At 37.3% G+C, this 14,567-nt stretch overlaps 1 protein-coding gene across 2 annotated transcripts in view; it reads left to right on the plus strand.

Annotated features, from left to right (window-relative positions):
• Positions 1 to 4,770: 4,770 nt before the first annotated feature.
• The window catches only part of COL4A5 (collagen type IV alpha 5 chain), a 257,285-nt gene continuing 247,488 nt past the window's right edge, over positions 4,771 to 14,567 (plus strand). For both annotated transcript variants that reach the window (XM_063083082.1, XM_063083081.1), the window contains exon 1: positions 4,771 to 4,851. In XM_063083082.1, the coding sequence (XP_062939152.1) occupies positions 4,771 to 4,851 (81 nt within the window). The remainder of the gene's footprint in view (positions 4,852 to 14,567) is intronic.

Consider the following 14,567-nt stretch of genomic DNA (forward strand, 5'->3'; position numbering starts at 1 on the left):
ATCTTTTAAGGAACGTAATGACCACCATTGTCGGAGAAAACAAACTCCTAGAGAGTTAGGAACTATGTTTAAATAAATCTTTGCATGCTATGCCTAGCTTAGCACAGTCCCTTAGGTAATTAGATGCTTAATAACCAAAGACAATTACATATATTCTGAAATTCTAGGCTCTATCTCATTCAGATACATTGTGCAAATATTCTGCCTAAATGAAGATCATCACTCCTTTAAAATTTAATGGAAACTCATTCTTTAATACAGGATTTTAACATTTAGCTTTTTATTCTTTTATATAGTACTGCTTTGTAAACTCTGAAAAAAGTTGAAAAGCACCGAAAGGACCCTAACTTCAAATACTTAACCTATATTCCATTACCGGCAACTTGATTCTCACAGTGAAGAGACTTGCTCATAGTGAAGCACAACACAGTTCCTGTGAATCTATTTATAACAGATATTTACATTAATTTTAGTTAAACAAGGTACAGAGAATTCAAATGTCTAAAACCATCTGCAAGGTGAAAAACACTACAAAACCAGAGAATAAACTACAATTGAGGGTAGAAGATGAGAACCAGCCAACACAGATGAGAAAGAGTGTAAAAGAAAAAAAAAAAAAAAAAAACTTCACCCAAGAAAAATCTTCTGAGAACTTATTTTGTGACTCTCCTCATTCTTGTTGCCATTTTTCCAAAAACTAAGAAAAAATAGCTTTACAACATCAAAGATACTGTGCATAAGTGAACAACAAGTGAAGGAAGCAGCTCTGGACTTAAATAAGACAAAAAATATTGTCAGTAGATTTCAAGGTTTATTTTAGTTTTACTAGGGTCAATCACACTGACATAGCAGGTGACACTGTCAAACAACGAGACAGAGTCTAACACCCACACAGCAAAACAGTGCTTGATTTTGGAGGCTCACTTCAATACTTTGAAGAACTGAAAGCTTCATCCTCCAGGGGCTATTAAGGATATCAAGTGATAGGATGCAGAGTTTGGAAATTCTTCAACTATCTGGAATAATCTGTAGTGCTTTTCCCAAAAGTACACTGAAAAAGATCAGCCAGAGTCTGAAAAATAAAGGTTTTGCTGGAGGGTATCCTGCCCAAGCATGACATTTTTACAACTGGCAAGATTCCTGGACAAATTGTTAACTAATCAAAACCTGGCATTTTCAATAAATGTAGTATTGAGCCTCAAGGTAACACATAACTAAACCTGTATACTGGAAGAACCAGATAGAAAACTGCATAGAGCCTTAGATCAATATTTTTGCTTATAAAGACTAGAATTTACTTACATAAGAGCTGATGTTCTCAGTAAAGGGATCACAGGATGTCAGAATTCAAGTTTTCTGGCATCATCCTCTCTTCATAACAGAAACCATTTCACTTCATTCTGATATTTTCTTAAAGACACCATATGCCAGGATAAAGTAGTCCATTGTTTCATAAATGTGTTAGGTGATTTTTTTAGGTTGAATTAAGTGTGGCTCTTGAAATAGTATTTAAACATATTTAAAATATTAAAACACAAAGCCAATCACTTAAAATGATCAAAACCCACAAGATAAATATTTAAAGTATATATTCACCTGTCATCTATACAGTGAATGACTTTGGCTATTATTATGAGGTTTTTTCTTAATACAGCAGTGAAATAGTACTCTATAGTTGAACAACTGCGTGTTTGCACTCAACATGATTTCTGCCAGCATGAGTAGCTAGTGCGACTGGAAAACTGCAGCATCTCTCATTATTCGGATCACTTCACCTTTGTGAAATTATTCTAGTAATTCAATTGAACATTTTCTCTAGGTTCTGGGATCCATTAAACTTTTCTTCACCAGAGGTCTACAGAAATTCCTTTGCCTGCAGTCCCTAGCTGATTTGATGGATGATGTCTGAACAACCTATGAAATGTTAACTTAAAAAATTTTTTTTCTACCCTAACCACTTTAACTTTTAACTTTCTGATGATGCAGAAAACCAGTAAAAGGAAACATTAGGCAGAACATCATCTAATAGTATTAGTTAAGTTCAGGTAGTTAAAGAATCCAGATGTCATCACCTGGTACTGTCAAGGCACTCACAAGCAAATACTTAAGTTTAATTCCCATAACATTCGCGGCACTTTCAAGTCCCACTTCTTGAGCTCTCTTCCCATTCTCAAACTTGTGTGCCAATTCATGTTCTTGCAGACCAGGAAAAGTTACGTTTCTTCTGCCTTGGAGATCGATGCAGAGGAAGGCATCAGATGCCAGTTATCTTAACTTGTTCGGGAAGAGGCTCAGAAATCTGTCTTCTACTTTTGTTTTCCCAATCCATTACGAAGTTTGGGACAGGGTCCCAAAGGCATTAGCTTGACATGGTGATATTCCTCTTCAAGAACCCTATTATCTCCCACTAGAAGGGAGAGGGGTGTGGACTCCGGGGCAACCCTCTGTAACCCCCTAACACAAACATAAGAGGTGGGAATGGGGAGGGGGTCACAGGAGGAGGAGGAAAAGGGGTCGGGAGAAGAGACTCACCGCTCCTGCCAGTTCCTCGGTCAGGCACAACGTAACCAGGAGCAGCCAAAACCTGAAACGGGAGGGAGGGTGAGTAATATGGGCTCTCTTGGCTCCGGGGTCCTGCGTCTGCCGGTAGCCCCCGACCCCTTTTTGATGCCGGCTCCTACTTTCTCTGTAACAGTGACAGAAGTACAAGGATAGTCCCGGCCTGGCAAAGTAGCCCGAAGTAGGAAAGAGGAGGGGAGCTCGGGGCAGCAGCAGCTCACCCAGGGTGCATGCTTGTGGCTTCTCCGGAGTTGGGTCCCGGGAGACGGCTAAGCGGCTCCGCGGCCCCGGCTCATCCGGGCTCCGCGGATGCTGGGCGGCTGCTTCCTTACTCGGGGTCAGGGTAGGGGGTCGAAATGGCCCAATTCGGAAGAAACTAAACTCAGCTTCCAGATAAGACGTGTCCCAAAGGGAAACAGGCTCAGCGGTGCCCGCTACAACTTGCCGAATTCAAGAGATAGTTCCATACACCAGGAGAGGAAGGAATGGAGGGGAAAGGGGCGGGGCTGCCTGCTGTCAATCATCCCCCCTACCTTGGGCAGCCGGTTGCCTTTCTCCCTTTCAGGCACCTCTGCACACAACAGTCGCAAGTATCTCCACAACTTCACGCACAGGCCCCTATCGTCCTACACACTAAGACCTAAGCAACTACGCCTCATACACTTCCATAAACCACTGTTAAGTTACAGATAAATAGACGTAGGCATACTACTTTTACATAGACAGGTGGGCCCCAAAGTGCCCTTCACACACGCCCAAATGCCTAAGACACTCATTTTAACTGCTTGTACACTAAGCTCTTGGGAAGGGGACGGGGGTTCTGGAATTGTAAATTTACTCTAAACTCAGTGAGTGGGCCTCCGTGAGATAGATCCAAAACCTTGAAAGACTTTGAAAAGGTTAATCCTAGAGACTGAGACAACAGAAATGTTGTGAAGAATTCTTATAGCAGACTCCTAAAATGCCCTCCAAGGAGTGCACATAAAGTATTCTCTGTGCATTTTGGTACTTAAAAAAGCCTATGTATTAGAATTATCAAAGTAATGTTCAATCTGCTTTATCTAGGAGTCATCAAACTGCCATCAACGCATATTAATATTTCTAATGAGGTGTTTGTGTTAAATCTCAGGAAAATCGCACCAAAGTTATTTAATTTCCTGCCCTAAATCCTTCTGAAACACAACTACAATGAGAGTCAATCCCTTTTACGTTAACTCAACATAGGAGGTAAATATTAATCATGACATTCAATCTAGCTAAATAAAAAGATATGACTGTATTACAAAAATATTCAACCATATAATTACTAATATCTACTGAATGCTCCCAAATCTTGTGTGTATATAACACACTTAAAGTATTCACACACATATACATATGTTCATTTTCTTACTTCGCTTATAAGAATATATTTAATTCTATATATTTTCAACATTTTCACATCTTCTGCTTGTATGAAGAAACTCTCTGTCCTGCAATCAGCTGGAGGGCAAAGAAGACCAACAGCCCAAGGAGCAGCGACCAAAATTTCTTTCTAATGATTAACAATAAAACAGCACAGTCCCTCTGAGATCCATCCGCCAAAAAATAGTCCCTTCCCAGGTCTATTTGCAATTGGCTTTGATGCTTACACCAATGAGAATGGGACTGGGCAGGGAAGAGTAGTATCAACGGAAGGTGCAAATGAACGAATAGAAAAGCTTCCCGGCTGGAGTCATGGTGCTCAATTAACTGGTCTGGAAGTTTCCCTCCCCCAAATAACTGAGCGTCACTCCCTCGCAGGTTGCTGGGGCAGTCTAGCGCTGTGGCAGTCTAGCGCTGTGGCAGTCTAGCGCTGTGGCGGAGTGATACTCAAATTCCCCTGTGCTGGTGAGGAGGGGGCGGTGCGGGGGGGGAAAAGAGAGGGAGGAAAGTAGATCTGTAGGTCCTGAGTGAGGAAAAAGTTTGCAAGTCTGGACAGAGGGGAAAAGTGCTCCCGAGAGACCGGACTTGGGGCGGGGAGGGGGGAGGGAAGAATAGCGTCTTCTTTTTTTCTCCACTCTTAAAGAGCTGCTGTCTGTTCACCCAAGCCGACCGGCACAATTGGGACAAACTCGCTGTCTCTCTCTGGCTCTAGCTCTCTTTCAATAAACCCTCAAGATTATGTCAATTGGTCAGAGCCAGCCGGGGATTTCGTGCGGATGCTGAAGGAGCTGCGGGAGCCGGAGAAGAATGAAACTGCGTGGAGTCAGCCTGGCTGCCGGCTTGCTCTTACTGGCCCTGAGTCTTTGGGGGCAGCCTGCAGAGGCTGCGGTAAGTCCTTCACCCCCCCCCCCCCAACCCCCCGTCACCGCACTCTCACGCTGGAATCAACTTTTTGTCGCTTCACCTTCCTTTCTCCTCGGCCTTGGCTAGGGAATTCAAATTTGCTTTCACTTGTTTAGGAAGAAACATTATTTACAATGCTGGTAACTCAAGCCTTCTGAAGTTCAAGGGAGAGGTTTAAGTGTTTAAAAATAGGGCTGCTTGCTTCCCTGCAGCTAGCTACTCCGGGGACTAAAGCAGAGCGAGGGGTGGGGGACGCATATTAATGGATTACTTGGTTCTGATAGGTATTTAAATAGTTTCCTCCGCACCCTCCGCCCTCGGTGTTTCCCTGCCTGCACGCTAAACTTTTCACTACTTGTACCCAGCCCACGCACTTTTAAACTTTGTCTGTAGTTTAATATTTTGGCTCTTGTAAAACCCAGCTTCCATCAAAGTGTTAAGCGGCCCATGGAGTTTTCCCCCTTTGCTCTTTCCTTAAGCAGCATGAACCTACCCTCACCTCAGGTCAGTAAAGCCACTGACCTGCTTTCGCCTTCTGACATCCTTGTTACAAAAGCTAAGGTCACATACCAAGAAGAGTGAGGTAAAGAAGGATGGCCTCAGGCTTCAGGTCTTCTGTATCTTCTTTTTAAATTATTATTGAGTTATAGGTTTTTGTTTGTTTACTTTTTTTTTTTTTAATTCACCAAGGCACCTGAACAAATTGGGAATTTGCCCATCACCTATTTAAAAGAAAATAGTTCTCTTTTTTCAAAGGAGAATGCGTGTTCTTGTTTAAAGAAGAAAGAGGGAGGAAGTACATGTGAAATAACAGAGCAAAAAGTTCCACTTAGTTTTAAGAATGTGGAATTAAATCCCTGATGTATATCCTAGAAGGCTGTCTGGGTAGTCCCACCCACTATCCTTCGGGGGATGAGAGGCAGGTATAGAGGAATAAATGGCTTTGTTAGAGAAAATGATCTCCAGCCTGGAGCCCATCATCTTTAATTTCATTTAACCTCTAAAGAATAAGTGTGTGACAAATTGTTTAAATGTTATATTTGAGTGATCATAATGGGTGGTTTTAAAAACGCTTTAATATGAGATCATGGCTTAGGCCTTCTTATGGTTGAGTGGCTATCAATTCTTTATATGCAGCTGCTGTGTTATAGCTTGTCTGGGTCCACTTTTTAAAGTTAGCTATCATTCGCTATAGCACTCCGCATGCCTCAGATCACATTGCCCTCCTTCTATCCTTCAGAGTGGGTACACAAGGTATGAATACTAACTTTCATATTACTCAAAGCACAACATAATTATGATGGCAAATCTGAAAAACCAATGCGTATCAAATATTTTAAATTATACATACCATAATTTTCCTTCATCAAAGTAGATAAATGATTTAAAATTGCTTTTTTGATGCAGAGCATCTTAATATGGGGTGAGGTTTAGCCATTCAATAGAGTTACAAACCACTGGATAAAACTACAGTTGTGATGTTGAAATAGTTAATTTTAAAAAAATCTTCTTGGTGCCTACTGCTTCTGGTATTTGCCCCAAGGGCAAAGATTTTGGAGATGTTTGATTAAATATTTCTCTTTTTATTTCTTTTGACCTTGCTATTAATAAATGTGCACCAGATACCAATTATACAGGTATGTATAGCAACTCTACAAATCAATTTGTATTATATAAGTTTATATTAAAAATGAGATTTCTTTTTGTGATTGATAAAACTTGAGAGCAAGCTTGTTTTCTTGGATTCTTAAAGTAACGATTGAGTATTCATGAAGTAATTACAGTTTTTTCCTTTTTCCTTCTATATGATTTTCTAAAGAACATTTTACATCTCATTTTCCTATCATTAGGATATTGTGCCTCTGTTTAACCAGGGGTTTGCTTTTCCTGCTTTGCACATCAATATCCCAGTGAGACAAATGTTTTAATCATCTCAAAAATATGAATGGTATCTGCTCTCCATACTAATGCTGGGGATATTGGTGACCTTCTCTGCAGAGTAAAACTGGATGGTAGTGGTGTTAGTTGTTGACTGAAGTAGTCTAGTATTGCAGCTTTTATATCAGGAAGAACATTTCTACTTAAATTGCTTTACTTTTTCTTAGTGAGATGATTTCTTTATTTCTTAAGTCATGCCAAATTGGGATATCACAAGTATGTGAAAGATTTTTTTCCAGGTAGTGTTCATTAGGCAGAGTAAAGTAACTCATATGCTGAAAGATTAGCAGTAAGAGAAAAAGGCAGCTTTAGGTTGGAAAGGTCATTTCTACTGATGGAAATACTGTGTTTTTATGTAAAAGTAATTATACCTGTACTAACTCACTGTCAGTAAGATATGCATTTAGATTTATGGAAATGGTTAGTGTTTAAAATTATACTCTTCCTACTGTACAAATGTTAGTAAGTTGTTTTTTTTCATGTGTGTGCAATAGAGTGGATAGGTTTCTCTAATTTAAATGCACTATTTCCCTGTGACTAGAAGCAAGAATTCATCAAGTTTAGAAGTGTGGGTTGTGTCCATGAAACAGATTTTTCTCTACAAAGTATACTGCTTCATAAGAAAAAAAAATTGTTATCATTATAGTTTACATTTCTTGAGTGTTTACTATGTTCTAGTCATTGTCCTAATGTGGTAATATACATTATCATGTTTAATCTTCACAACAGACCTATGAAGTGTATACTGTTATTATCCCCATTTTACAGAAGAGAAAACTGCAAATCATAGAGGTTAAGTAACTAAAAAATCACATAGGTAGTAAGTTGTGGAGCTGGAAAATCTGAACTCAGGCAGTTTTTTTCCAAATTCTTTGCCTTTAACAACTAGCCTATACTGCCTCCTTTGTATGTGGTCTACAGAGACGTATTTGGTGTTCAGAATATTTGGATCTCTGCTACCTTTTTTGTTTTTTGGACACAGGAGGTGAAATGGAAATAATGTTCCTGCTGATGTTAGGAGAAGCAGCATGGTATAATGGAAAGAGCTTTGGGCTTAGACTAAAAAGATAAGAGTTTGATCTCGATGTCTATATCTGTACAGAGTAAGATAATCTAAAAGCAATTAGTGTTGCAAATTGTGTGATTTTATGCAAACACAATATATAAAAACTTAGATTTACAAAACAACTATAATTTGTGATACATGATCTGTTTTGAAGAAAGATTTGCCTTATTATTGTTTAATTAGTCAGTTTCCACAGTAATTTTAAATACACCAAACTTTTCAAGAGCATGTCTATTGTGAAATGGGGTATGTGTGTATGGTGGCACATTTTGCTGAAGATGCTCAATTCAGTTTTGTTGTTTTTACCCATTTACCTACACATTATATCCAATTCTATTCACTCAGCTATCTATGTATCTTTAGTCTTGTGCATATGTGTGTATACGTATCTGTCCCATGACTGTGTAAGAATATGTACATTTTTTTCTGTGTTTTTATTTGGCTTTTGATTTATATGCAAGACATAAGACTCTTTATCTTGAGTTAACCTTGCTAACTTGGTTAAGATGGTGTCTGCCAGGTTTATCCCCTGTAAAGTCACTATTTTTTCCATTTGTAATTACAAACTGAGCAGATCTTGTGAGACTATGTAGAGTGATGTTGTGAGACAGTGTAAATATCCTGTTTCTCATCATACCTTGACCCACTAATTTTAGCATCTATTGATGATTCTGGCCCAAATAATTATTACTGTAACATTTGACTAATGGTGATTTCAATTTTCAACATTTTTCTACATTTATTAATTGAATTCTACCGTAATGAGGTACTTTCCCTTCTTCACTAGTTATTTATTTATGAATTTATTTATGTAATTGTTTATTTATAGCAGTATGAACTTAATAATTGTTTTATTCTATGGGCTATAATGAATTATGCTTTTATTACTATTTTTTTTTTTTTGCTGAAATTACCCCAGATTTGGCTAATGAGAGTCTCTTTAAATTGGCTCCTGTGTCCTTTCAAGGTGTCTCCATTAATATTATTAATTGATTGATTGATTGATTGCTGGTCTGCACAGGGATCAAACCCCAGACCTTGGTGTTATTAGCACTGTGCTGTAACCAACTGAGCTAACCAGTCATCATACCGTTATTTTTTGAACACCTGTTACTTTCTGGTAGCACAAGATGTTCAAGGCTCATTTTCTCATTTTCCTGTCATGACCCTGGACTCAACCATTTCTCTAAAGAGATTTGGTTCTTTTTACTGGAGAATGGTATTTAAAAACCAAGATATGGATGCTTGGCATGCTCACTGCTACTGTGATGTCATTGCTTCTAGGCCCTCTCAGCAGAGAGATCTAGGAAATATATGTATATATACACAAACACGTATCCATTTCTATGCCAATTTCTTAAATCTCTCTTTATATGTATGTTAGAAACTATGAATTCATAATAATATCTCTGATTTCAGTCTAAGCCCACAGAATAAACAGACATCTTTGATGTAGTAGGATCTCACTGTTTTCTGGTTTCTCTCTTTAGGCATGTTTTATGGGCATTATAAGGTTCTCATACAAAATTTAAGAGCTTGGCTTCTGGAATCAGACCTGGAATCTGACTGGCTGATGTGTGACTTTAAGCAACATAGTAACCTCTGAGTTAATTTCCTCATTGAGAATAATACCTATCTCACAGATTGTTCTGAGGATAAAATGAAAAAAAGTTATGTAAAATATTTAGAATAGTATTTAACACATAGTGAATGCTAATTGCAGATTTCATTATTGTTGTTACAAATATTGACTCGCCATTTCTTACTTCATTAACCTTCAAATTCTCTTCCACATTTTCTAGGCCTGTCATGATCTTTCCTCTCATCCAATCTTGTTTTTCATTACATTTTACAATATACTCCATTCTAGCCTAGGTAAGCTAGCCTATAATCTCTTGAGTACTGCATACATATTTTGGCTCTCTGTCTTGATCAGAAGCCTATGGATCCAAGTCTCTGCTCAATTTCAACATAATCTTTATGTTCATTGAGCAGATATTTATCCAGCAACTCCTAAGTACTCAGGAATTGTATTTATATTGTTTTATTTCTACCCTCATGGAGGTGTACTGTAGACAAAGTCATTTTGTGCTAGGCCCAGTGGATAAAACTAAGACAAGGTCCCTGCTTTCATGGAGTTTTCATTGCTAAGTAAGAATAGATAAATAGTCCTGTGAAACTTTCTCTAACTATCATATCAATTGCTAATTATACCCTTCTTTGAACATTTATAATATTTAGCCACTTCCAGTTTAGTATCTACATGTATTTGGTCTTACAGCGTTTTGTTTCATGTGATTTTATCTGTTCACTTTGGAGGCAATAACTGTATATTTGTTCATTCATTCAACCAATTTACATGTTGATTTTGTTTGATAACAAAAATAAAACAAGCTTAATGTGGGAAACTTGAAAAACATAGAAATGTATAAAGAGGAAAATACAAATCTGTCCATAATTTTACCAACAGCCCAGAAATAACCCCTATTATTGTTTTGATGGATGATTTTCCTTCCTATGTATCTAATTTTTTTTTTAAATAATGGATTAAAATAAAAAATAAGTTGGGATTACTCTATATATAGCTTTTAAAAAATTAATTTTTTTCAATTTATTTATATTTATTTTTATGGAGCACAGTGTGTTGTTTCAACATGTACATATACTGCACGAGGATTCACTTAGGGTAGATAGCATAGTATTCTATATATAGTTTTACATATTAATATTTGTTCACTTATTAAGCATTTTCCCATTTTATTAAAATTCTTAGTTTAAAAATTTTTTTTAATTAAGTTTAACCAAATCTCAAGGAAAGTATGCCTGATAATTTTCTTTTTTAAAAAAAATTATCAATATACAATATAGTTGATTTTTGTGTCCCTTTACCAATTCCTCCTTTTGTTCCCTCCCTCTCCGCCCTCCCCCCATCAGCATCATTATCTGTTCACTTGTCTTAACAAAATTAAGGAATTATTGTGATTGTTGTGTCTTCTTTCCCTTCTATAAAAAAAAAATGAAATACTACCATTCGCAGCAAAGTGGATGGACTTTTAGAGAAAATTATATTAAGTGAAATAAGCCAGGCACAGAAAGAGAAATACCACATGTTCTCACATATTGGTGGGAGCTAATAAAAATAAATAAGTAAATAGACAAATGAACAGGGGGGGAAGAAGACATAAAATAATTATGTACAATTTGTATTTATACGCACCACAACTTATTTACCTGTTCACTTTTGTAAAATATATTTTAAAATTTTACGTATTTTTTAGTCATTGTAAAAAGTACTGCCGTAAACATTTCTTATTCCATATTTTTTATTATTTTATTGCTATTAACTCCTTCATGGGGAACGCAAACTGTTTTTAAGGTCTTTGATACATACGGTAGACTCTGATATTTAGAAAAGGTCTATCAATAGATAAATTGTGATAGTTTTTTTTTTTAGTGCTTACTATGTTATACCCTGTTAGGTAGAGAATACTATTTGCATTTTTATGTACAGGAATACTAAGGCTCAGAGGAGTTAAATAACTTGCTCAAGGTCGTGCAGTTAATAAGTGATTGGGCCAAGATTAGAACCAAGGCAGTCTGGCTATGGAACCTGCTTATGAGATTTTCCTCAGTCCCTATTTCATACAGATAGAGAATAGAGAAAAATAAAGTCATGGTGAAACGTCGAATAATTCCTTCTGTCCTTTTCACAACCACTTTCTGTGACTGGTGACTTGACTTGATTCTAAAAATAGGCTCACTACTGGCCCATCTTTTATTTATTTTTTAATTGTGACATTTACTTGTACATATTTGTGGGGTACAGTGTGTTGATTCAATACATCCGTATACTGCACAAGGATTCATTTACGGTAGATAGCATGGTTTTGTACCCCCATCTTTTAATAACTCTTTACTGTAACTTCCTAGGCTATTCATCCTCAAGGGCCTAAATTTTAATTTTGTGAACGATGCATCCCTCTACTTTTCTCCCCTGGACAGAAGATGGAGCCTGCTCTCCATGAATGCCTGTCCCACTGACCTCTTCCTTTCTATAACAAGGATATAACATACCCCAAATCCACTGGCATTCCTCCTGCTCCAGGAGAGTTCTGTGAATGCATCTGAAATGGGAGCCCCTTTGGCCCTTCTTCCCCACTGCCTTCATCAGCCCCTGCACTGTAGCTGCATATTAGTTTTGCATTTAAATGGCTGTGTCCTTGTCTAATACTATCCCTGACTTTCATCTCTCCCTTAGTAGTACTCCAGAAACTTCCTTCTATTAATTGCTAATCTGTTTTTCCACTTTGGGTTGATAATATCCCAGCCTCCATTTCCTCTTTTCAGAAAATTAAACTTGTAAGCACATATGGAGCAAGAGGTTCCCCTATCCATTTTGTACGACTCCCAATTTGTACCACTCTCACTTTATATTCTCCCACATTTCCTGAATAATCAAATGACTTTATTGCCTGTTTGCCAGCCTTGTAGCTTGTGTAATTCAAATGTATTCCTTTACAAAATCACAAACAGTTATGCATTATAGCTTTTCCAGGTGGCATTTGAATAGCTGAACTTTAAGCTTCTGAATGATAGAAATCTGCTCTTGCCAAATTACTTTACAGAATGGTTTTAACAATTATACTCCTATCAATAGTGTATAAGAGTGCCTATGAGACAGTCTTAATTTTTTTCCTACCTACTAAAGTGACTATGGAATTGATGCTCAATTGATTGCCATTTGGTTGGCTGATCTGGTCCTATCCTCTATTTCTTTTTGAAATGTAATCATTCCATCATATCATCCCCTTCTCACAATAGCAACCATGAAACAGAAGTAATTTTTGAAAATATATTCTTTCTAATTAACATTATAAATGAACCACCCAGCCACTTAGCTAAATCATTATTAAAAAGAATTATTTTTAATAGTAGTAATTCTTGAGGTGTTTTGGAGAGGCATCTTTAGTGTGATATCCGACACATAGACTCCTTTAATTTTAGCAAACCAGATTCTCATTTTATGCATCAGTGCTTGAGTTTATTTACCTTCATAATCTGTCCAGGTCCAACTGCCCTTTGTTCCTACAGCAGCGTCTGCTGGCTTTTAACCAAAAAGGTAGTCTGTGATAGCACTCTCTACCCTGTTGAAATGGGAATCTTAAATCCCTGGTTATTTGCTAATTAAAGATAACCAAAGGCAAATGTTTTAAAAGAAACAGGATTTTGATACATTTCTTTTCTTTTTTTAAAAAAATTATTGAATCAGATGTGAACATCAGATTTACTTTTTGACTTGTAGAGAACTGAAGCACCATTTACAAGCAAATACTAGTCTGGCTAATGGAATTGTGTTTTTGGCAATGAGTAATAGAATAAGACTCTACTAAATTCTTTTAAGGAATTTGTATTGTCTCGTAGTTAAATCAAGTAACACTCTTCCTTTAGGAGAACTGGCTGGTATGCTTTCCATGATTTCTTATAATATGCATGACATTAATTGACTACTGAAGGAGATCTGGAACCTTGGGAGGAAAAGTAGAATTAAGAGTAGGTCACTACTAAAAAATTGTTTATTGTATTCTGTATTTATAAGCCCTTCAGGACCTTGCTAAAGGAGGAGAGGTCATTCTCTGTCCATAATGTGACAACATAATTTAGGTAGTAAAATGTTTCTGTATGTGGAAGATAGGCATGATAGTGCTTGCTTATATCAGATACATTGTTTTCGGTTGCAAGTGGTAGAAAACACTAATTCAACTGTCTTCAACAATAAAGAGAATTTTTAGGTCACCTAACAAGAAGTTTGGAGGTAGATTTCTCCAAAGTTAATTCATTCAGCCAAGTAATGACACCATTAAGGACCCAGCTTCTTTCCATTTTTCTGCTCTGCCATATTCTGCCTGTCAACTTGCTCTCTGGGATTAGTGTCCCTCGTACTCACAAGATGGCTGCTGCAATTCCAGAGATCACATGCAGACACCACAATGTCTAGTAGAAAAAGAGTATGAACTCGTCATATACATCTCTTTTTCTCAGCAATGAAAACTTTCTCAGGGGTCCCACACCTCCACCCTGAAAACTCCCCTTATGTATCATTGGTTGGGATTGTGTTTATGTATGTGATTACACCAGTACACTGGAAGGTGAAAAAGGACCATAGAGTTAGACAAGTCACTTACACAACCCCTTCCTGTCAAAGCACATTGCTGCCTGGAAAAGTTGGGGGGCAGGTAAAATCTGAATAAAGTCAAGGGGATTTGGTTTTGTCTTTTTTTCAAGATTGTAACAACCCTTCTTTTATTATTCCGTGCAAAATTATTTCTTGTATAAATATTGAGAGAAATTTGACATTTTTTTTTCTAAAAAACAAATACCTTGTTGTCTTTTTTTTTTTTTCCCTGACCGGTAACAGGATTGCAACCCTCTCTGGCGCCATGCTCAGCCAGTGAGCGCACCTGCCATCCCTATATAGGATCCGAACCTGCGGCCTCGGTGCTACCCGAGTGAGCCACGGGGCCGACCCGTCTTTTCCATTTACTAAATAATTATCTTTCTTCACTGATCTCAAATGTCATCTCTGTCATAGACCAAACACCCCTATGCATTTGAAATTCTAAACTCTGTCCCATTGAGCTCCTTCTCATGTGTGAATTTCAGATTTTTAAAAAATGATATTTATACAATAAATTTTAAT

This window comes from Cynocephalus volans, chromosome X, assembly GCF_027409185.1.
Source record: "Cynocephalus volans isolate mCynVol1 chromosome X, mCynVol1.pri, whole genome shotgun sequence".
Lineage (NCBI taxonomy): Eukaryota > Metazoa > Chordata > Mammalia > Dermoptera > Cynocephalidae > Cynocephalus > Cynocephalus volans.